The sequence below is a fragment of the Pipra filicauda genome, unplaced genomic scaffold (assembly GCF_003945595.2).
Source record: "Pipra filicauda isolate LSUMZ 115617 unplaced genomic scaffold, ASM394559v2 scaffold2_size9829703_pilon, whole genome shotgun sequence".
In the NCBI taxonomy this organism is placed as follows: Eukaryota; Metazoa; Chordata; class Aves; order Passeriformes; family Pipridae; genus Pipra; species Pipra filicauda.
This window is the reverse complement of record NW_024104421.1, coordinates 6,754,085-6,778,843: the sequence shown is the minus strand read 5'-3', so window position 1 is coordinate 6,778,843 and position 24,759 is coordinate 6,754,085. Positions and strand designations below refer to the sequence as shown.

Here is a 24,759-nt window from a genome sequence, read left to right as displayed (position 1 = left end):
CTGTCATATTCTACAAGCTTGAGAAACAGTAGCTTGTCAAATCATGACGAGGGATAGTAAATTTTGTTTAAGAACCTCAGTGTTTAAATTCATTTACTTTAGGGTAAGAGAAAAATGAAAGATTGACCTCTCTAGAGGGAATGTGAGAATCTGGCCTTCCAGATTTAGCATGGCAGCATGCTAAACTGATCAAACACTTGTCAGGAGGTGCTGCCTAACGAGGAAGGAAGGTCTTATTTCACATCCTAGTGTTTTTGCATGTGTTTGTGTGAAGACATGAAGTGAGCCACAGGGCTCAGGTTAGGTTGGGGCTGTTGTTGCCTGTGACTGCCAGGGCCGAAGCCTTGTCACTGCTGAGGCTTTTGGCAACAGATTTTTTTTTTTCCCACTTCCACTTACATTCTTCTTAGTAATGAATATTTGAAACTGCAGGAAGCGATGGTTACACTGTCACTCAGCAAAACGCATAAAAAGTGTCTGCATTATTGTTCTGATGGTTTTTTCCTCTTTTTCCCTTTCCCTCCCTGGCCAGGCTGGAGCTGTACAGAAAAGTGCCAAATCTGAGGATCCTGGCCTGTGGCGGGGATGGGACGGTAGGTGGCCGGTGCCTGGTAGCCCTGTGGTCTTCGGCCAAGTGATTAAATTCCTTGCAGTGATGGGTTCCCCACCTCGCAACACCTGCAGAGCCAGATAAGATACCTAATGCTTGTGAAATCTAATACTGGTTTTTCAATTTTATGTGTGGCCTGGCCTGTGTAGATATGTGGCCAGATCCTAATGTCCAAAGTCCTTTTTCCTTTATGCATAAAGGTTTTGCTGCAGCTACAAAAAGATAAAGACTAATTTTGCTGGTCTCCTCTCGCTATTTACATAGATCTGAGGGTCTAGCAGGTTAAACCAGTGACTGGGAGCCACTCTGCTCCTTCCTGCTGTTGTCTCCATGATGTCTGAGTACAGTAAAGTAGTGTCTTCTCTGTGCCTAAAGAAAGTTAGTTTCCCCATTTTCTTTATGAAGCTTCTATGAGGAAGGATGTTGCATTGGTCGTACAATTAGCTTGGCATCCGGCAGATCCATGCTCAGTATTTTTCTTTGCAACAGAATTTCTGTGTTCTTGGATAAGTGAATAGGTTCAAATCTTTAAAGGATTTGGGCACCTTCGGTTGGAGACAGACTCTGCAGTTTAGGGTCCGGAGGCCATGAGTGGTAATGGAGTTATTACAACTGCATTCTCTCTCCAGTAATTAGGAATGTTATAAATCCCAGTCTGTGCCACTGAATGCTTAAATACAGTTGAAAAACTGCCCTTTAATCTCTAGTAGGCTCAGTTCCCCAAAATGCATTTGATAGTAATTTTAACAGTAGGTATGGTAAGGAAAATGCATTACCCCTTGCAAGATGCAATGATTGGACAGAATAGATATATGTAGATGTTTAGGGCTTGGAGAGGTGGTTGGTTTATTTTGTAGTGAGCTGTAACCCCACTCTTAGCTCACCTCTGCTTGAATTTCTTGGGGAATTTTTTGTTCAGCTTCTGTGGGTTCCTTTAAAACCCCATCAGTAGGGTTACTAATACCAATGCTTCCCCTGGAAGTGTGAAGAAAAAAAAATTAGTGATAAGACTACTGTCTTGCTGGTTCATGGGGAATTAAGACATTACTGAATTATGAACTTTTCTTAAGAAATGTGCAAGGCATTGCTTTAGCAGGAGACATAAGCTGCAAAAAAGTTATTCAGTCAGTTGCTGGAATTCTTTCTCTTTTCCATCTGAGGAAGCCAGTGTTTTCACGGGGGAAAAAACTATTTGTCATGAGGGTATTAAAATAGAAAAGAATGCAACTACATTGAGTCGGACCATCCTTTGTTTTCCCTTTGCTGAACAGTGCAAGCGAGAGGTGGCAGCACCTTCTCATTAGTATGAACAGCACTCCACTATTACTTTTGCTGCCGCTCAGTTTGAAGCAAATTAATATCTAGTTATTCCCAAAGCCATTACATTTAGAAATGAGAAATCTGGCTCAAATGGACTTAATGAATATGCAATGAGACCAGATGTTACCTTGCATTATTGAGCTGAATCAGAACTTATTGTAAGTTTTCCATCATAACTACTTGCTGTTACTTTCCAGGGCAGAGGTGGAAAGCTTCCCTTTCAAAGCAGTCAGGAGGTTTCTGTTTACAGGGAAACGATAGTCTGTGCCATCCTTGATTGTACAGCTAATGTACAGGGTTTAGAAGTGACCTCAAGTTTAATAGCAATGTTGTACATATAAATTAGTAATTTGAAGTTTCTGTTTATCACTTAAAATCATTCACAGAAGTGCTAGGTATTGTAATGTTATCTGTAGCAGTGAGAGGCTGAAGTGCAGGTGTGTGGATTAAGTCAGTGGTAATGGTAAAAGACTCTTTAAGATTTCCTGGCCCCACTGAAGTTATTTGGACTGTTTTTTCTGTCTCCTCTTAACAATGTTGAAGGATAGATATTTTCAAAGATAGGGGATTATTTACCTCTGAAAATCCCTCTAAAAGACCTACATACTTTTGGTGACATCCAAAGTCATGAGAGCTGTAAATGCCTGAGATAACTGTTGTCAGACGATGAATTTGAATATGAGATCACATCCCAGATGAATGCTTTAATAATTGGACAGTTGGTTATGATAAATAGCTGTCTGATAAATGCCATTTGTGCAAAAATAAATTTATCTGTTAAGAGACCTGGAGAAAGAAATACCCTAGAATACTGAATAGCATGGTGGTTGCTATATTTATCAGGCCACCCTCTCTGCTGATCTTCAGATTCCAGCTATTGTTGCCAGTACCCATGTTATGCTGAGTGCCTTTTGTGAAGCTCCAGTGTAATCCCAGTTTGGGTTAAGAATCTATTTCAAACCACAATAATATTAGTTGGGGGAAGAAAAATTTTGTCCGGCTGCAGTCAGGATTTCTGTTTTCTGTCTTATTTAAAAGCTCACATTTCCAGTAAAAACGGCATTTTTGGAAACTGTGAGAGGAAAAAAAAAATCTTCTGTTTATTTTTTACTAATGCTTTATTTAAAAATGCAACCCAGGTTCTTCACAAATTATTATTTTTTTTTTTTTTTAAGTGGAAGTAGTTTAAAGTGAGAAGTAGTTTAATAAAGAGTTCTTTGATTTTGTGTCAAGAATATCAGTCATAAAATGTTTGGTAACATCTTTAGTAACATTTTTAGTAACAATTCTTTCTCCCCCTTGGAAATTACCATTTAATGAAAACAGAATAGTTTACAGTAATTTGTTCCTTCGGATAGATTTCTAGTTGAAAGTTTTATGTAGTCCAGAATAATGACCGGAGAGAGAAATAGCTGTGTAAAATAACTAATAGCTTAGAATCCAAGGCCTTTAACCCTGAGCATTAAACTCTGTCTTTTATTCCAGTCTTTTAGTCTTTTATTTGATATATATGTGTATATATCTATATATTATATAGATATAGATATTTTGTACTGAGTAAAATAATTCAGCACTAAGGTCTCTTGTCTGGGAAATGGGAGACTTGGGGGCAGGTTAATGCTTGACATGACGAGTTCTCAGACACCATGCAGTTTTAATGCGTCTCTCACATTTTCTTTCATAACTGTTGTCAAAGATTTAGTTTCTTTTGGCATAATGGTAATTTTAAAGACATTATCTTGAATTGTCAATTATTCTTCTTCGTTCACTTTTGCATTTCTTTTACATGGTCTTTGCTGTGAATAGGAATATGATATGATCAAAATATGCCTTTTTCCTTTTAATCTTTCTGACTACCAGTTCTCTGCATTTCCCTTTTTATAGGTGGGCTGGATTCTCTCCATCCTTGATGAGCTGCAACTCAGCCCCCCGCCTCCGGTGGCTGTCCTTCCGCTTGGCACTGGGAATGACCTTGCCCGCACCCTCAACTGGGGTGGGGTAAGGACTGACTGGGGCACCCTTGTGTGGGGGTTCTCAACTTGCTGCTTGGATTTAGTCGTGTGTGGTGGACCTTCCTCTGGGCTAAAATAGCAGGCAGGGCTGTGTCCAAGGTCTGCTTCACTTTAGGCATAATGGCTTGATTCAATTTCCAGTCTGGGATTTTGAATTACTATTGATGTAGTTGTAATAAAAGTGTATTTACATATATCTGGGATTTCAGGCTGAGTAATGAGGATGATATGCAGGCTTCTAATTTAAGTATAGTTTAAACTTTATTTCTTTTTGTTTATCCTTGACTACAGCACTGGAGTTATTCCAAGCAGCACAAATACACTTTGAGTGCCTCTCGTTATGGCTTTATTTTGCCTGCCCTACATTTGTGCACCTCAGTAATAGCTTGTTATTGATGCATCAAAATTTATCAAATGTCTTAGGAACCTTTGATCTGGTGTTTTAGGCCTGTATGAAAGGAGGGAGGTCTGTCAGGTAATTGGTGAGTGACTTGATTTGTTTTCAGCATCTGTGGCTGATACTCTGGTCACATTCTGCTGTCAGGGTTACACAGATGAGCCAGTGTCCAAGATCCTCTGCCATGTAGAAGATGGGACCATTGTCCAGCTGGACCGCTGGAATCTGCAGGTTGAGCGCAACCCTGATTTGCCCCAGGATGAGCTGGAGGATGGGGCACGTAAGGTTAGAGCCTACTTTTTCCCACGGAAACTATAGGATGCTTATGAATGCCTTTGGGTTGCACCATAAACTGCATGGGTGGGGAGTCATAAACATTTTTAATTTTCTATTTGCATCTCTCCTTTTGTTCTTTTCATGTGTCAGTGATTCCAGAGTTGTGTGAAATGTAATGCGTTTATTTGTTGTTTGTAACTCCCAGGCATTGAACATTTATGTCAAGGACTAAATCCTGGAAAAAAAACCCTAGCATTTTATCAGAAAGGTCATTGTTGTTTTTCTCTAGTTGCAGGAGAAGCAACCCTGTGATTACCATCCATTTCCAAATTAGACAAAACTAAAAACAGGATGTAAAATTTTCTTCCTTAGGATTTTGCTAATGGATACCAGCTGTTTGCTACTTTACAGCAAGGTGTAGTGTATTTTTGTATTTAACTTCTTTGTGTGTGGGTCTCCATATAATCTCCATTAGTGTATCTTGATAATTGAAGAGTGGGAAAATCTTTTGTGAGGGAATCATATAGTAATATGCCATTTAGACTGGAGATGTTGAAAGTGCTACAAGTATAAAAAAACCCGTGATTCTGTGAACCATTTTCCTCTTCTCAGTTATAATTTCCAGCTTATCTGTTGGATGGTACTGTTGCCTTTGTACAGCCCTGCTGGGCCTGTGTAACAATGAAGAGGCCAGATGTGTGCTTCCCTGCCTCATGCACCCTCAGTAGAATCAGGGCTTCTTCTCTGGGGCTTGCATTGGTCCTGGTTATATGTGAAGTGAGAAGGACACAGCTTGCATTTCATTTGCCATGCTGAGCTTGAGGAGCCAGCAATTATGAAAATCTTTGTATTGGTGACCTATTAAGTAGTGAAGCCTTATGGGAAATCTCAATGACAACATAAAGAACCCTTTGATGTGTTTACAAGGATACATATATGGTTATAAAGTACTGTAGATGTGTTTGTGTTCTTTGGGTTCTTGTATCTGATCCTCTTCCACAAGCCATTACTAACCTTCAGAGCAACCTTCTGCTTACATTTTCCTGATACGTCCTACTTTCTTCTGAGGTTTTCCTGACATGCCAGCTTTAAAGTAGTTAATCCCTGGTGTGTTGAGAAATGTTTAATTCATGTTATTTTTACATCTCTATTTTTATTATCTAATTACAGCTTCCCCTCAATGTCTTCAATAATTACTTCAGCCTTGGATTTGATGCACATGTTACGCTGGAGTTCCATGAATCTAGAGGTAATAGGGATATTTTATTTCCTTAGCCTTGTGGATGGGCAGTTAATTCATGAATTAGAAATGGAGTTGGATTTGATATCCTGTTCTTATAATTCAGAAGGAAAGCTGGAATATAAAAACACAAGATACAATCACTTTCTTCTTGTATGTATATGAGTTTCCAAGGGACTTTATAATTAAAAAGTGAAAAAAGTACAAGGAAGACTGTCATTTACTGGAGGAAAAGGACTAAAAGGGAAAATTTTTGAGGTTTTAGATCTTGTAAAGGAGATAAGTACAGACATAAAGGAAGTTAATGATGATGCAGAAATGTCAGAATGAGAGAAAGAAAAATAAGTTAGTTGCAAGTGTGGAGGTGGAGGGAGGAGAGGAGCTGCAAGACTGGAAGTAGCAGGAGGATAATTGTGTTCTCAAGCTAGAGGGCTGTTATCTATGGATGAGTACAGCACATTGACACTGGACTTGGTACAGACCCAGAGTGTCTCTATGCAAGTTAAAGGGTTTTAATGTCCACAGAACTGTCAGGAATTGAGCAGTTGTAGCATCTTGTCTGTCCCTGTGCCAGTGGCAGTTTTACCACCCCATACAGGTTGAAATGTGGCTTAATTGGCTGGGTTCTGGACTGATGTGAACTGCTGTATTTATATGGTTTAGGCAGGAGTGCTTGTAGAAACAAATCTGGTTCAATTCTCTATGTTCAGCTTTTGGTCATTCCAGCTTCATATGCAGGTATTTTTTTCTGAAACACAACCTCCCTTATCTTCACTGTCATACTATCAGTGTGTCATTTCAAGATGAAAAGACAGCACTCTAATGCCAGGCTAAATAAAGAGCAGGATAGATGATGGAATGAGCTAATGCATATTTTATAATGTTTAAGACTGCTTCAAGCTTTAGGAATAATAATGAGGGGCCACAAAAGGGCACAGGAATGAAATGATGACAGCTGTATGCATTTTTTTTATGAGTGCATATCACTATGCATTGCTAATGTGACTGTGAATATACAGTATAGATTAAGTGCATGTCTACTTTCTCATTTAATGGAGGCATTATTTAATAATGAAGTTATGGAGCCCTATAAAGAATGAATGTTATTCCAGACATGCCAGTGTTTTAAAAATTTACATGAGTGAAAAAATACTTGGCAGAGCAAGCTGCGTGTATGTGTGGCCAGGAGAGCTTTTTGTAGCCCAAGTCTTTACTGTTGGTGGCTACCTTATCTTCTCAAATGCTAAAATATACAAAGTGAATCCTATGTATTTTTAGGAGAGGGAAGCTTATAGCCTTGGAGATGTTGCTGGTGTGTGGGTTGTATTGTTTTTCATATGGAATTGGGCTGGCTCTGCCTGGAGGAGAGAAGGTTCCCTGGAAACTTTATTGCAGCCTTTCAATACCTGAAGGGAGCTTATAAGAAAGATGGAGCCAGATTTTTACCGGGGCCTGTTGCAATAGGACAAGGGGTAATGGTTTTAAACAAAAAAGAGAGTAAATTTAGACTAGATATAAGGAAGAAGTTTTTAACAATGATGATGATAAAACACTGGCACAGGTTGCCCAGAGAGGTGATGAATGCCCCATTCCTGGAAACACTCAACGTCAGGTTGGATTGAAAAGGCTCCAAGCAACTTGATCCAGTTGAAGATGTCTCTGTTCATTGCAGGGTAGTTGGACTAGATGTCCTTCAAAGTTCACTTCCAACCCGAAGTATTCTATGGTTCTGTGAAATAAGCAGTGCAAAGCAAATTCCAATCTCTTTTACAAATGATGACAGCCCAGAGAAATTCTTAGCAACAGTAGCAAAGTGTAAAGCACTTTCACAGCTGCAGCACTTGGGCTATTGAACCCAACTAAACTTGGGCTGTGTGTAGTTGCTTATGTGGAGCTGTTGTAATCACATATACTATTAAAACAAACGAACACCATGCCTGCAAACCAAAATAAGATAAATTGATACGAACTCTCAGCCTAGCAGGGCACTTTATGCAACAGAGGTTGGTCAGCTGTTATATTTAGCATAAGTAGTGATTGCAATGTCTCAGAGGAACTTGTACATGAATGTGGCCTTTTCCATGGCAACCTCTATACTTTTCTTGTGACTAATCAGATTGCTTGAGGGTTGGATCCAAGTCTCATGTACTTAGCTCTGCATCTTCAGGAAGTGTTCTGGTTAGCTATTCCATTGCCATCCTTATGCTTTGCTAGAGCACAGAAGATGCAATTTGCTTTATCCCTACTGACATGCTGTTTTGATCCCTTGATCCCTGGCTCTGAAGGACTGTTCATTTGCAGGAAGCCCCCCCCGCACTGCACACACACAGAATCTAACACATTCCATTCTCTACTCCCTTGATAGTTTGAGAATGATGAGGATGTAGTGAGCCTTGGATCTGCAGTCTGTTATTTACTTCTACAATCAAAGTTGCACTCTAATCAACTTTAGTCTCTATATCACAGAAAGTGTCCTTCCTCCCTACCCATGCTCATCTGGGATGTCAGAAGTAGGAGCAGTACGTTGAGGGCCTGCTGAGTCCCTGTCCTCAAAAAAAGCTCCTTTTCCATTCTAAACTAGGACTTTGGTTATGGTGAGCATTTGTCTTAAGATCCATGTAAGATCCAGTGCTCTGGTGGCTGCTGTCTGGAGCCATCAGGGATAGTCACATCAAAGAACCTGCAGAACAGGCACTAAGCCTTTAGAAACCTTCCGGTGCTTGGCACGGGGTGTTGAGACCTTCTGCAAAGAGCTGTGAGCTCAGTAAGTGGGATGAGATTTACTTATGCAGTTAAATTAATTGTTTGAAGTAGAAGGGCCCCTGACTGAGTTTGACTCACCTGTGACACAAAAGAAGGATGATAAAGTAACTGAGCAAGCAGTCAAATCAGAAACTTCAAGCAGCTCATTCTTACAAAATGGAGCCTTATATTGTGACATGTAGTGACTTCAAAGAGAACTAGAAGTATTGTTTTAAGTGGTCATTTGAGAAGTAATTTGAATGTGTTCGCACCAGTGTGATGCTTTAGCCAGAAGGACAGTCTTGGTAGTTGGATGTTTTCACTAGAGAATCACTGAGCAAGGGTGGACAGTTGATACTAACACTGAATACAGTGCCAGAAGGTCTGCTTCTGAAATCTCTTGATGCCACAGACTAGGAAAGCAGTTCCCAAGGAGAATGACCTGTATTCTGGGAAAAGTGCCTTATAACGGGAGATTAAAGGAACTCCATTTAGGTTATTCAAAAGAAGGTTAAGAGGCAATTTAATCACTGCCTGTAAGTATTTACTCAAGGAGAAGATATCTGATAGTTGAGGGCTCTTTAATCTGACAGAGAAGTATAATAAGATTTAGCAGTTGGCAGTTGAAGAATGAAAATTTCAAGAGAGGAATCCCCCACATTTACTTTAACAGTGAGAGTAATTAACCATTCGATGTGCATTACTACTAGACTTAAAATTCTCCATCACGTGGAATCTAATAAAAATGAAATGGTTTTCTGAATAGGTTTTAGAGTAACCACTATTTTTTTAACTTGCAGGAATATTTGGGTAGAAATGTCTGTTCCTCAGTAGCTCTTTAACATCAGAATTTAAGTGTTTGTTTCATCTTGTAATTAACTAATGCTTTACTCCTGCTTAAAAACATGGCTTAGTGTTTCATAAATTTCTAATAATTCTTGGAATTTTTTTCTGCATTGGTGAAAACAGAAGTCTCAAATCGTACTGAGGGATCATAAGATGAGTAGTCTGAGAGGTGTTAAATTAACTGAATTCTTGTTACCTCTTTGCTTTTGTTTCCTTCTATTTTCACTCTCTGCAGGAAAGGGAATGAATTCAATATCAGTGTTTGAAATCTGATAGCAGATAAAGGAACAGATGGGGGACAGTCACACAGGAAAAATGTATTTATGTTAATATTTTCACTGAGTGATATGTGCTAAAAGCACTATAGTGCTGGCAGGGAATGTGAAGGTATAATGAAGTCTGTTTTGTTAGGGTGTTCATATTTTTCTTTTTTATCCTTTCACAGAAGCAAATCCAGAGAAATTCAACAGCCGGTTTAGAAATAAAATGTTTTATGCAGGGGTGAGTTATGATTTGTCTTACAGAACGATGCTAGCTTAGTTCCTTGAATGTTCGTTTAAGTATTTTCCCCCCCACTTTCTCACATCAGGAGCTCAGGCCACTTCATTTTGCCCATTGCAATTCCAAGTGCACGCACACAGGTGTCTGTTGGAAAGTACCTGAAGTACAGGTGTTATACAGAGCTGAGCAGGTGAGAGAAATGCCACTCCTTTGGACACAGTACTGATCATATCTTGGTCCCCCTGCTTCTGGCTCATAAGCTTCTCAAGAAATTGCTCCTCTTCTTTCAGGGTTTGGGAAGCGCATGGATAGTGACTTTCCTAGAGGAATTCCCAAAGTTTTGGCCTGTATCTTTGTAGCTTTGAGGAACAGTCTTGGATGTAGGGTCATGGGGAGTAGAGAGCACAGATCAGGTATCTGGAGTGATTAATTTTCATGTGTGAATATGCAAGTAGAATTAACCAATTCTGCATTCAGGAGGTACATGGACAACACTTTATTCTAAAGTAATTAAGAGAGAAACACTAGTTTGATAATATATGGCATATAATGTATTTCTGGATGATGACTCCCACTGTGCCCATGTGCCTTAAACATGGAAACAAGCAAGAATTTGCACTTAAATCCTTGGATGCCCAAGGACTTTTTTCAGTTAACCTCTGAAAGGGAGAAGTACCATAATTAAAGAAAGAAAATAATCACATCTTCTATGAGAATAAGTTTGACGAAAGAATGGCATTTTGGTAATGTGCTGGGATAAGAAAAGAGAGGAATTGCTGCTGACAATTCCTGCACTTTTTTCTGTTGCAGGCAGCCTTTACAGACTTTCTGCAAAGAAGCTCAAGAGATTTATCCAAGCATGTTAAAGTTGTGGTAAGTATAGGAAATCACAGTGTCATAGTTTTGTGGGAAGGGGGTGGGTGTGGGAGGTTGGAGAGAGCGTGAGGTGAGAGTTTAATGGCTCTGTTACTTTTCAGTTTTGAGCATGACATTTGCAACACATTCCAAGGAAAGTCTTGGGAAAGTTGTTACAAAGCAGCAACACTTCTCTTGTCTGTGGCTCCATTCAGCAATTTCTCTGTGCTCTGTCACTTTGGCTTTGTAGTGTGATGGTACAGACCTGACTCCAAAGATCCAGGAGCTGAAGTTCCAGTGTATAGTGTTTTTAAACATACCCAGGTAAGCTCAAGACAAATGCTTGAAGTTATAAAACAAAAATAATAATAATTTTTAAAAGAGATCTGCCGGTTATCCTAGACTGGGTGAATGTGCTGGAAGCATATTGCCTCTGGGCTACCTTGTTGAGAGTTAGGTGCTTATAATACTGTTAATTAGCAATACAGAATGGCATCAGAGTGCAGCAAAACCATCCTTCAAAAAGTTGAATATCCTGATGCAGTAGAAATGCTTAACAGACTCACTTTCAAAAGTTGTGCACCTAACCTGCAAACAAAATAGTAAGGAAAGACACGAATGTCTAGTCTTTTGCTTAATTAGAATCAAAGTGTGAAAGGAAGGAGGGAGGAGAGGGCAGAAGTGGAGGGAAGGATCAATATTTTTCCAGTAGAAGAACACCAAACTGTTGAAAGAAGTGCTGGTTTTTAACATGTTACAAGGTGTCAACTAATAAAAATACAACTGTATTCTTAAAAGTTGTCAATCTCCTGCTTTCTAGAACAGTAGTCTCTAAACTTATTTTGATTGTGCAACCCTATCAGTAAAAATCTTTTGATAACCACCCCAATATGTAAGTATGTATATTTATTTCTAAATTATATACATGTACCACTATACTAATATTACACACAATATTAAGCAAACATAAATAATAAATTAAGAAAGGATATCATAAAAATGAAACAAACTTACTTTAATATTTGTTTTCTTATTTATTAAAAGTAAAAGCAATTCTTTTCTTCACACACTCTAATTGTCTTGTCGGCTGTGGATTTTTCTTGCATACACCCTGTGGTGTGTGCACCCCACTTTGGAGACCACTGCTTTAGACAAGCTACCACTTTGCTCCGCATGCAGTCCCAAGCACTCGATCTTTTGAGTCCTGCGCTGCCTTCATTGCAAGCTTCTACTTGGTGTCACCTCTCCAAAGTTTCCCCTTCTGTCACTCTCAGATCACTTCTACATCCGTTCTTTAATGGTAGAAAAGGCAGATATTACAGCTGTATCTGTCCTGCTTCTTATTCTCCCTGCTACCTCTAGCTATGCAATGTTTGGCATTCCTTGTGCTGTTAGAACTGCTGAGCTAGCAGGGAGAGAGGAAATGGAGCTCCAAGGCTGGAGTTGCTGCTGCAGCCCCATGCCTGCCTAGTATAGGGGCAAAACAGCTTTATGTCTCAACAGGTCACCTGCAGGAATCAAAGCAAATAGGGAGAACAAAGTGCTGCTGCTCTGTTACCTATTTCCTGGTGTTTCCCCCTTTTCCTCTCACAGAGGAACCTGATAATGATTATGGTGGATATATCTGTGGGTGTTGTATCAGCTTGGAAAGAAGCAGAACAGGCTAATAGGCTACTAGTCAGGACCCCCAGGGCCAACTGCTTTCTCAAACTTGCTTTCCAAACTTCTTTCTGTAGGTACTGTGCTGGCACAATGCCCTGGGGAAACCCTGGAGATCACAGAGACTTTGAGCCCCAGCGCCACGACGATGGCTACATTGAGGTCATTGGGTTCACCATGGCCTCTCTGGTGAGTGCATTGCAGGTGCTCCCCTGCCTGCAGGAGCTACCAGACTGGGTGAACTCTGGGCAGCACGACAGAGCACAAAACTGTACTTGTTACCAAAGACAAGCGTGTTTCCACGTAGTCAGCCAAGGCCAAAGCCTGCGCTGCTGTTAAACGACAGAGTCAAGCTATAGTTTTCTCATAAAAGAGGTGTTATTTAATAATAAAAGTGTATTCTTTGCAACATAGGGCTAATTTGCATGTGCAATACTACCAACCTGAATGGCAAGATTATTACAGTAACAACACTATAATAAGAGCAGCATGCAGACATGATTTTACTGTGGGAATGTTCTATGATGAAATAAATACTACTTTTTCCTTTTAACTTTTGTGTATTTCAATCCACAGCATAAAAATCCTTTTTTTTAAAATAACTGGCTGTTGGAAATAAATATGAACTATTATATAAAATTATATGCCCATACAGTTTCCAAATGCCCACTAAAAGTCCTGTGAAACTTCACTAATAGCTGTGGAAAACTTATTAAGATTTCTGGCATGAATATCTCTCCTTTTTATTCGCTAGGGAAAGGAAATTCAGCCAACAATTTAAATTTGTCAATGCACTTTCTGTCAATGCTGTCTTTAAAGTGAACCAAAACAGTTACCACAAAAGCAATCTCACTGTCCAATACCCTGATGTCCTGCTTATCACAGTGGTCAAAAACAGTGATACAGTGACATAATCTCGTCAGAAGCTGATTAAATGCAGTCAGAGAGTTGGTAGTTAACCCTGTGCTAGCACTAGTCTACCTAGGGCACTGCAGCTTGAACTTGGTGTGGCCAGCAGAAGGCCCATATCTGGGCTTCCTGGCAGGCTTTTATAAATCACACTTAAGTCCATAACTTTAGGCCTTTGTTTCTGCTATGTCTTGTGTGAATGAGGTTAAAACTAGGTTTTCACTAAACTCACACACTTTTTGTGTGATCTGCCCCCAGTGCATATCACTTTCAGTGAATACCCACGACAATGGTGTTTGCTTCCTCAGAGAGAAATCCTGGCAAATGTAATATTCAAAGTAAGCAAAAGTAAAAGGCAGTCTTGATCAACAATCATTTCTCTAAAAGTCTGTCTGGGTTAAGGATTCTTTTTTGGCCTTCGTTTTTTTGATGGGTCAAGTGGATTAGGGAAATAACCCACAAATAAGAAAAATTTTGTTTGTTAACCTAATAGATCTTGTGGAGTAAACCTGAAGAATTTAGGGCATGTTTTTGAAAATGCTGTCAAATTCTATTTAGCATGTAGCAACTGGCAGTTTTCAGCTGGAAGAGCTTTTGGGTTTGCCATTAATGTGACTCTAGCCAGTCAAAGCGGCTAGAGTGATCTCAGAAGCTACCAACAATTTCAGCTGGGGCTTAATTTGAGAAGTGGGGCTCTTTGAGCTGCTGTTTCTCTTTAAAGGAAGCCTAGGGTCTACAGTTTTACTTTGGTTGTGATGCTGAGGAACCTCTGTAATCCTAGACTGTATTGGTATAATCCTGGCTTGCTCTGTATATCTCTCAGATGTGCTTGCTCATACCTAAGAAGGTCTGTGAAAACAAGGGAGAGAATTGCTTTATAAGAACTATTATTATATTATTGATCATAATTTCAGTTGATCCATAATATTAAGTGCACAGAGCAGGGTTAGGGTCTTGACTTGTGTTTAGGCTGTTCTCTGTTAGTACTGCATTAATATAAGATTTTTTTTATGCATCTGATAGATGAGAATTAATAGTCTCATAGTAGTCATACCGTTAAAAAATACATTTCTGCCCAAATATATCTTCCCAGAACTTGAAGAATCTGCTCATTGTCTTCCTTGCCTAATTTCTTTGAAATGAATTCTTAAACATGGTATTTAATTATTTTTAAAAAGGTCCTTCTACTTGCTCTTTTCAGCCTGTCTAATGTTGAGGTTGACTTGCTGTGTAAGCTTTCAGAATAAGGATTTTAAATTGATCTAATTCATATTAAGGACTATTCTGTTCAGGAAGGGAAAATAATTTTTCTGTATCACAAATGTCTCTAATTAGGGTTGTTGTTTTAAAAAGCAAATAATTATTAGCATTACTGTTAGTGTAAAAACAAACCAACCAAAACAAATTGAAACCTTTAAGAATGAAAGAATGAACGCAAATATTCATTTGTGCATGCGCGTGTGTGCACATATAGGTGTGTGTGCACATATAGGTGATGAGACAGGCAGTGCATGTGTTTAGATATCTGCTTGTTGCCCACCATTTTTCTTTATGAAATTTCAATTTCTGCTTTGCAATTTTTGGGCGAGTCATTGTGCTCTTGTAGCATATCTTAGGCATGGAGCGCTGTATAATGGATGCTACCATCAAAGCTGCATTTTGGATTTGTTAACTGCCTGAGCTATCTGTTATGAGGTGTCTTTTCTCTCTCTTTCCTTCTTGGTTTTTATTTGGGTTTTGTTTGTTTGTTTATTTTCTTCCAGGCTGCTCTCCAGGTGGGTGGTCATGGAGAGAGGTTGCACCAGTGCCGTGAGGTGACACTTTTAACGTACAAGTCTATCCCCATGCAAGTGGATGGAGAACCGTGTCGATTGGCCCCCTCACTCATTCGGATCTCCTTAAGGAACCAAGCCAACATGGTGCAGAAGAGCAAGAGGAGAACATCTATGCCTTTGCTGAATGAGTGAGTTGGATACATGCATGTCCTAATGGCAGGAGCCCGTTTGGGGCAGCATATTTGGTGATGGATTTTGCATGTACTGGACTTGCAGAGCATTTGAAAAATAAATTAAAAAAAAATCACATCTTCTGAACTTCCTTTTCACTCTATTGTAAATACTTACCTGACTTTCTTTTACTCTTTATCTTCTGGGTTACCTTCTGTCTTGCTTTTAGACTGGTGCTGTGCCTTTCTGTTATTTATTTAGAGAGGTTTGTGCAGGCTCAGCGTTGTACCTCTTGGCTTCTGACAGTTCTGCATATGTATGCCATTGCTCTTGAAGTTATTTTGATTTATTTTCTCAACTTTATTGATCTGCTTTTTAAGCTTCATTGTAGACCCTGTAAGAAATTACCAGAATCAAGAATTACTGAGGATATTTTGCAGTCTCTGTTGTGGGACCATGCTGCCTGGCACTGTTTATGGAGAAAGACCTGAAGGTCCAAGAAGGACTGTTTGTACTTTGTAGGAACCCTTCTTCACTATAGAAACCCAAATGAGAAATGAGCATTGTAAAGATAAATAGAGAAAGGCTAAGAAAACTGGAAATGAGGGATATGTGAAGAGGAAAGCACAGAACTAACATTCTTTTAGTGATTAAAAGTTATTCATAAGCACTGCAGACAAATCTTTAATAAAAGAAACCTAAATATTCAAATTTTGACCTGTGAAAATGACCATCCAAAAAAATAATTTAGATTATTTTGTAGAGGTTATTATTGTACTTCTTGTGTAGGTCTTTACTGCTGCTATAATGAGTGACATTGTAAGTGCCTTTGCTGTTTTTCATCAATTATACAAAAGGTGAAGCAAAGCAGTCTGACCTGTATACAAAGACACTGAGCTAAAGGCCTAAAGTTATCAAGGATCCACATTTAATTTGGACAGCTATGCAGTGAGGCCTTAATTTGTCTGAGGAGGTGGGTGTGGAATTTTGCTGTTACAGTTGTAGTGGTGAGGCAAGTTTTATGGAGAGGTGTAATACTTTTCACTAGACTAACTCATATAACTTGAAAAAAAAGACAAGGTCTGAGGCACACCTTTTCAGGTATCTTAAAAGTAGCCTCTCTCTTTCAGTTGTGTATCTAGTGGAAGATGCTGCTTTACTTCAAACTTTGACTTCTGTCCTGTAGAGTTGTTTGTCGTCCCCTGGTTGTCAATCTGTTCACGTAATCAAAGGCTCCCTGGTTACCTTCAACATGCTCCTATTCAATTTAGCACTCTGCTCCCTTACTGAGACTAATGCTTTAAGTTTCAGTAGAAGCCCATCTCTCTAAGGTGCAACTTCTATTTGCCTGCAAAATACGTGAGGTATACTCATCTTTCTTAAGCAGTGAAGAACAGCAGAATCTTGCCTGTGGGCAGCAGTGCCCGATTTCACCCAACCACCCCTCTTTGATCACTTGTGAAAGGTAGAATTGAGCAGAGGGCAGTCCTGGGGCATCTTTTTCTGCACTGAGGGAGACTAATGCAAATGTAAAAAGAAAATTCGTGCTGTTTTGATCTGCTAATTAGCACAGTTAGGTTTGGATTTTGGGACCTGAATTTCAGCTATGGTAAGGAAATACAGATTTGTGGTATATGCTAGTTGTCAAAGGGATATTCTTTGTGGTTTAGCTTGATTTAAATGTACTACTGTACACTAAATGGCTGTCAGAGTCCTTTGATTTGGCTGAGGTATTTTTCTGCAGGCCTGTGTCTTGGGAAAATACACATGGTTTGTCAGGAACTCTAGTCTCAGATTCACATATCAGAAATGATGTGTGTGTATATATTTACATCTGTATCTGTATATGTTTGCATATGTATTTTGCTCTCAAGTGTTGAAGGGGAAGGAGAGAGGAATTGAATCTCTTGACATGATAAAAAGTAAATAAAATGCTAAAGGTTAAAGTCTAGGAAGCGTATCGGTGTTGTAAGAAGTTCATACAAAATGATGCTGATTTGCAGTATTGCTCAAGAGAGAAAATTTTCAATTAAATATGTTTTTTAACTTGATATCTGGGATACTTCTCTTTGTTCCATTGAAATCTCCCAGAAAGACATATTTGATTGAACATGGTAGCCTGTTCTTTTATGACTATCATTTGAATGTTAGATGTGTGAGATAAGTAAGTGGGTCTAGAGCTATCCCTAATTGTTAGACAGCTGTTCTTGAGCTCCTTGCCAGGAAAGCAATTAGAAAATTATCTTGGGTTGCAATAATGCAGAGTTACTATTATTGCCAGCTTTGATATTATTGATAGTTAAGAAGAGCAGTGGGAATGCTCTTTGGAGTTTAGTTAGACTAGTGTCATAAGTAGAGAAAGACTTAATTTGAAGAAGTCTTACACTTTTTTTTTTATCCTATTCTCTTTTGTTCTGGAGGTTTGGGTTTTTTTCTTAAAAACTTAAAAGAGTTTCCCTAAAAATCTTGCTAGCTAAGTTCTCATTCCTGGTCTCCACCGTTAATCATGGTAGCATGTGAAAGAGACAAGATGTAGCTTGGTTTTCTGTGATCAAGCCAAGGCTGTGATTGGTACTTGTGAGCTATACCAAAAATTGTAGGGAATAGGAAGAGAAACTGTGGTTCAGTTTTTCTAGAAATAATTTTCTGAATTAATACTTTCTGAATCTCAAAGCATGGTATTTTGTTTTCACTGACTTTTAGTTTAGGTTGAGGAAGAATATCCTGCATAATGGAAGAGAAAGGAGAGGGAAGAGCTTATAGATAAAATATGTTCCACACATTTGAGAGAAAGAAAGGGACCATTTGAGTGTAAACACTAAAGGAGAGTTAATATTGAGAGTCACTATATGTAAAATGCGTGTTTCCCTAAGGTACGTGAAAGAAGAATGGAAAAAACAATTTATCCTTGTGGATACAAAATCTTCAGTAAGGGTATTTCTTTATCTTAAACAGTAACTGAAGATGGTCAACTTTTGGAGGCAATTCCATCCATTCAGATCTCGGCTTTGATGTTTGTTTGCATTTCTGGACCTGCTTCCAAAGGCTGTTGCCTTGAAATTTTTCAATGCCTGTGGAAGAAATTCTGGGGCCCTTCATCTTTCTTGTATAGTCATGTGCCTAGCTTGTTGTTGGTCCTCCTCACTCGTGTCTTTGGAAGGCTCCCGTGTGCCACGTAGCAGTGATTTTCTCCATTTGCATGTCTTCTGTTGCTCTTGGCCTTCTAGTGTGAACTCAGAGCTCTGCATGTCTCTTCATTCAACTTTTATGTGACACATTCCTTTTGTTTCTGTTTAAATGTTGTATGTCTTTCTCTTTCTTTCTTCTGTTCGACTCCTCTTTCTCTCTCTCTGTCTCTTCCCTGCCTTTTTTCTTGTCTGTCCACACTGTGCTGTTTTTCTCCTGGCCACTCATTTCCTGCTGCCTTATAGTATCCATAAAGTGCAGTCTGCTGACCTGAGGAGAGTCTCGGCTCCCCCTGATTCCTTCACTGTGTGAGTATCCGGCTTTTTTCTATTTTAAAGTTCCATAGTTTTTTGTTGTTACCCTGTGTCATTCAGCCAGGAGATGGGGCACTAAAATCCAGTGACAAATGGGAAGAAGAGGGAGCTCAGGTGACAGCATGACAGGCACAGGATCTTGCCAGCAAGGGCACAGTTCCACAGTACCCAAGTAAGGTGAGCAGGACGTGTCTGGTGATGGTGACCGGGTTCAGCCATTAGTCCAACTCACCAGAAATCCATAGCAACAGGCAGGTCTGAAGTTAAGTGCCAGGCACCATCCCTGGAAACAGTTGAGTTGAGAGCTTTTCCATCCAACACTGGAGGTTTTCTGTGAACATGAGGAAAAATGCTTTTTACTGTAAGGTTGACAGAGCACTGGCACAGATTGCCAAGAAAGGTTGTGGAATCTCCATCCTTAGAGGTATGCAAAGCCTGCCTGGACGTGGTCATGGGCAGCCTGCTCTTGGTGGCCCTGCTTGAGCATGGGTTTCATCAGATGACCTCCAGAGGTCTCTTCCAGCTTCAACCATGCTGTGGTCCTGTGAAATTTCAGAAAACTGCAAGTTCCTCATTGTTATTTTGTAAACAAGGAAAGATTTCCAGTTTGGTGTGCCTTGTCCCGGGATCATATTTGCTGTACTCTGCTGAGGAGCACAACGTAATAAACCCAACTGTGTCTCACCAATTCAGTATCTAAACAAACCTCTAGAAAAAAGTTGAGATAACCCTTATTGCTTACACAGAACATTAAGCTGGGGGTCTGGGAGAACAGGTATTGTCTCCAGGCTGAGGGATATCCCTTGGAAAATGACCTCCAAATTTTGGTACTCTTCATCTGAATGTCTCATTTGATATCAGCTGTCAGGATAAAGCAGGGAGAGAGAGAGACTTGTGAGCCCCAAATTAATTTGGAAGTCAAAGATGTACTATGTCTTAAAATCTGTAAAAATAGATGAAACATACTGCTGCATTGTGACTGCCAATTAATGTGTCTGGCAAATTAAAATAAGAACCTATGAGGTATCAGGGAAATTTGCTTTGACTTATGATGGCTTTGAGATTCAAATATTCTTTTGTTTCTGTGCTGAACAACATAGAATGAATCTGAGTTCCTGCTAGTACTGAACAGCAGGGCAGATTCTGCTGAGACCTGGAGGTGGATATAGCCTGTCTTAGATAAATCTCAGGATTTCTGCAGCGGGCGATGCATGAGAATTTGAGCAGCCAAAATTATTAGGTATATATGGTCTTTGTTGGAGAGACAGTAGAAGTGTAGTGTGATCCTTTGCAAATGTTTATACAAGGTGCATAAGGAAATACAAATGTTGTATTTTTAATTGAGGGTCTTTTAAAAGGAAGGTAAAGACCTGCATTTTCCAGCTGGATATTCAGAAATGAGGAGATGCACATTTGTGTTGTGTGGTTGATGTAAAGGAACACTGAAAAAAATTACCATTTAAAAATAAAACATAATTGACTTGCATCGCTCCTATAGTCCTTTTACAAGTGGAATAAGCACGTGGGTAGACTGTGATTATTTTTTTAATTACAAAATCTGTATAAATGAAAATAGACATATCACTACATTGGTAAATACAACTCCTTTAATAGAGTTTACAGGGTAATGGTTGCAGCACAGTATACATATAAAACCTGTGTGAACAGCAAAAGGGTAATCGGAAATAATATTTTTGCTTTTAGAGATCCAAATGCCAAAAAGAATCTACTTTCTCAGGTTGAACATGAATGCTGTGTATAGGATGAGAGTCTAATAAAGAACAGTAGGAGACAAGGTGTAAGGGAGGAAGTGTTAGAGCATGAGCTGTTCTCCAAATGCATAATTGAGGATGAAAATGCTTATATGTATCTTCCTTCTTTTTCATTACATGCTTTATAGGGAATTGAGTCTCATCTTTTCTTCATCAGTTTTTCCTATTTAGCATGTGGGTTTCTGGATATGAGCTGGAAACGTGCTCTGGCAGCCCAGAAAGCCAACTGCATCCTGGGCTGCATCAAAAACAGCGTGGCCAGAAGGATGAGGGGGTGGATTCTGCACTCTGGGGTCCCCAGCACAGGAATGACACTGACCTGTTGGAATGAGTCCAGAGGAGGGCCACAAAATGAGTAGAGGGACAGTGCACCTCTCCTATGAGGAAAGGCTGAGAGAAATGGGATTGTTCAACCTGAAGAAGAGAAGGCTTTGGGGGTGACCTAATTGCATCTTTCCAGTACTTGAAAGAAGCCTACAAGAAGGATGGAGAGGGACTATTTATAAGAGCATGTAGAGACAGAACAAGGTGGGTTGGTTTCAAAGTGAGAGAGAGTAGGTTTAGGTTAGATATGAGGAAGAAATTCTTTATTGTGAGAGTTCTGAGGCACTGGAACAGGTTGCCCAGAGTAATTGTGGATGTGCCATCCCAGGAAATGTTCAAGGCCAGGTTAGATGGAGCTCTGAGCAACGTCATCTGGTGAAAGGTGTCCCTGCCCATGGCAAGGGGGTTGGAAATAATTGATCTTTAAGGTCCCTTCCAACCTCAAATATTCTATGATTCTGTCTAATGGGATTATTACTGTTGGAGAATCCATTGTGCTTGGAAGGGTAAAGTGTGAGAGAACAACATCTAGCATGCAGGAAAAGAAAAGCAAGTACTGGGATTCCATCTGGAACTTCAGCATGTGTTTAAGTGACTGTGTAGGTCTAGCCCTTACAGACCAAAGTGCTCAAGCATTTGATGAAGTTAACTGTGAGGTAAGAAAGTGCAAAAGGATTTAGTACAGTTGGGCTAACCTGGCTTATCTAGCATGACACTTATGTCCAGGTTTTGGCTGGGATAGAGCTAAGTTTCTCCCTAGTAGCTGGTACAGAGCAGCTTTTTGGATTTAGGATGAGAATAATGTTTTGACTGTTGCTAAATAGTGTTTACCCCAAGTAAAGGACTTTTCAGTATCCCATGCTCTGCTAGTGAGGAGCTGCACAGAAAGGTGGGAGGGAGCATGACCAGGCCAGCTGACTCAAACCGACCAGAGGGATATTCCACATCATAGAAGGTCATGCCCAGTCTATAAATATTCATATTTAGGTTTGTGTTTAAATGAAAGTGTTATAAGTGATCAGCATGAATGAACAGAATGTTTCAGTTGACCCCAATCTTTATTTACATCCTCACGGGACAAATGACAATTAGGATTTAACTGGGGGAGTTAATCTGAAGGGATCTGACTGCTGGTCAGGGATGGGCTGGCTGGTGAGCAATTGTAGTGCATCACCTCTTTCTCTTGGGTTCATTTCTCTCTCTCTCTCTCCACCTCATTACCATTAAAATAACAATAGTAGTAATAATAATAATAATAATAATAATAATTCTATTTTGTTTCAATTATTAAATTCTTATGTCAACCACAAGGTTTACCTTTTCTTTCCAATACTCCCAACCAAGGGAAGAGCAGGTGGAGGGAAGGAGTGAGCAGCTGCATGGTTCGTAATTGCTGGCTGGGATTAGACCACAACAGCCTGGTCTAATGAGGGTCTCAAAGGTTTGAGGTAACAACACATCTGAACAGAGCACACTGAAACAAAGTTGTTATAAGTGTTTATTATATTAGTTTAATAGTTGTTGATCATCATTAAAGGAGGTTGGGGGTGGGAATCAAATGCACTGCCCTTCGGCCCAGCATCCCACAACCTGGTAGCTTGTCTAGCTCAGGTTCCCAAATGAAATAAAAAAATATGTGGTGGAGCTTAGAATTTTAGGGGTATTTTTTTAGGTAAAGAGCTTAGCAAGAACTTTACCCTAAAACAGTAGTGAACTTTTTTGAAGCACTGAAATTTGTCCACAGAAGAGACTGGATGATTCTACCCTGTGGCAGTTCTTATGTTTTAAGTAGATAAATGCTGTCAGAAGCATGCTTAATTATAATGTATCATTTCCAAGCTCTGCCAATATGATTTCAAAAGTAAGGTAAATTTCTTTTTCTCTTCTGGCTACAGCTTTCTGTTTTCCAATTGCTCTAAACACTAGAACATTTAATTGATTTTACATGTTTTTTCTTTAGGAGGCAGGTAATTCATTAATCTGTCACTGCAAAGATGCCTCAAAAGAGTGTGATTCTTTTTTACTAAAGTATATCTTGTATGGGAGGGGAAGTAGAAGACTTCCATTTCTGCTTACTGAATCATGCTAAAACCTGTATATGTGTAGGCTGGTGTGGGCTGTATTCTTGAAGATCTATCAAAAATTTGTCACTGAATTCTGTAGAGTTGTTGGACTGTTTATTCTTATTATTTCATTTCTCTGTGGAGACACAAAGCATAAGAAATGGTTCACTGGGTTCATAAATAATTGATACAGAGATTGGGGCATGTATAATTTAGAAGTCTGTCTTCCAAGTTAAATCAACCTGGTGGCATGGCAGAAGTGTAGCCAGGTTGTTGTGCAGGAGTGCCAAGCTTGGGCAGGACCCAAAGCTTGCTCTGCCTGTATTGTTCCCTGCGTGACTGGAGACAGAAGCATGTTTCTTAGGAAAACCAACTGTGCTCCATATGAGTTGTCTGGCATCCTCTCACTTGTTGCTGGATGATTAATAGGGGTGAGAGGAGGAAGTCACAGCTTCATCAAAAGCTGGCTGTGTTTTCTTGGTGAATGGAAGCAGATCAGGTTCTGCTGGTAATCTCAGAATAGGTGCATGTGGCTTTGCTTCTGTGGGCTTGAACCACAAATGCTGAAGTGAAGGGGATTTTTAAAAAATGAGCCCTTCTCATTTTTTCATGCAAAGGTCTGTTTCTTTAAGGTTGTTTTTTTTGTTTTGGTTTGTTTTTTTTTTCCCGGTGGTAAGGGGTGGGGGGGTGATGTTGATGATGGTAACACGTCTAGAACCCCCAAAATGCTATAGTTCAAGCATGGAAGAGAAAGTAAGCATACCATTTCTTTGATAAGCAGTTTCCAGCAGGTGGGTGGGTGGTGTTAAAAATTACTTCACCTTACAAACAGTTTATCTAGCATGATTTTGAATTTTTGAGATGTGTCTCTAGAAAAACAATGGCTCTGATTGCCATGAGCAACCCAGTGTACCATGGAATAGATGTTTTCTCACAAAAAAGTAGACTTAAAACCCAATAAAATCAAATTAACTGTGCATAGTAATTAATGTTTATAAGTTTTAAGATTTTCCAGAAAGCATGCTCTTTTCCTTACAATGGGAATGATCCAATATCCAGGCAATCTTCTGTATTCTTGTGGAAAAGTCAAATGCCACTTTTCTGATAGGAAGTAATTTGATTTCTTTGTACTATACTGTCATTTTGTAGCTAAAAAAAGGAAAGAAAATATTTTTCCATTGCCGAAATTACATAATTTTTAGGATGCAAGTGGAACAATTTTGAGAGGACCTCATGACAACTCAGTATAATCTTCCAGAAATTGTTCCAACTAATTAACATGTATAGCTTTTCTACAAACCTCATTTGGATTGTTATTTAATAATGCCCTGAATGTGCACTTCTGGTTCATGCCAATCATGAGTTCATCAAATAAAATTCAATATGATAAACTAGCCTATCTAGCTCCTGATTTGAGAAGATTCATAATTAGCTTTGTTTTTAAATGAAACTGTTATAACTAGTCAACATGAATGAACAGAATGTTTCAATTGACCCCACTCTTTATTTATATCCTCGTGGGACAAATGACATTTAGGATTTAATTCCATGGATTGATGTGCTTGTGGGAGGGGGTTCTTAATTAGATTAGTGGAATTCATTCATCTATACTTCGAATTACTTTTCATTGACTATGTAATACACCATTTTGAAAAATAATAGGTATAAATAGTTAAAATATTTTAGGTTGAATTGCAGTGAAACAATCTCCCCACATTTATTTCAAAATTGCTGCTCTATCTGGAAAGCTTTTCTTCCTCTCCTTGCAGTTGAGCAAGTTGTTTTAC

The 24,759-nt window shown here is 39.3% G+C and overlaps 1 protein-coding gene across 6 annotated transcripts in view; it reads left to right on the top strand.

The window, feature by feature from the left end:
• The window catches only part of DGKI (diacylglycerol kinase iota), a 205,421-nt gene that overhangs the window by 108,775 nt on the left and 71,887 nt on the right, over positions 1-24,759 (top strand). For all 6 annotated transcript variants that reach the window (XM_027743775.2, XM_027743776.2, XM_027743778.2 and 3 more), the window contains 9 exons: positions 533-593; positions 3,815-3,928; positions 4,487-4,624; positions 5,786-5,864; positions 9,889-9,944; positions 10,755-10,817; positions 11,050-11,123; positions 12,536-12,647; positions 15,131-15,330. In XM_027743775.2, coding sequence (XP_027599576.1) covers positions 533-593; positions 3,815-3,928; positions 4,487-4,624; positions 5,786-5,864; positions 9,889-9,944; positions 10,755-10,817; positions 11,050-11,123; positions 12,536-12,647; positions 15,131-15,330 — 897 coding nt within the window. The remainder of the gene's footprint in view (positions 1-532; positions 594-3,814; positions 3,929-4,486; positions 4,625-5,785; positions 5,865-9,888; positions 9,945-10,754; positions 10,818-11,049; positions 11,124-12,535; positions 12,648-15,130; positions 15,331-24,759) is intronic.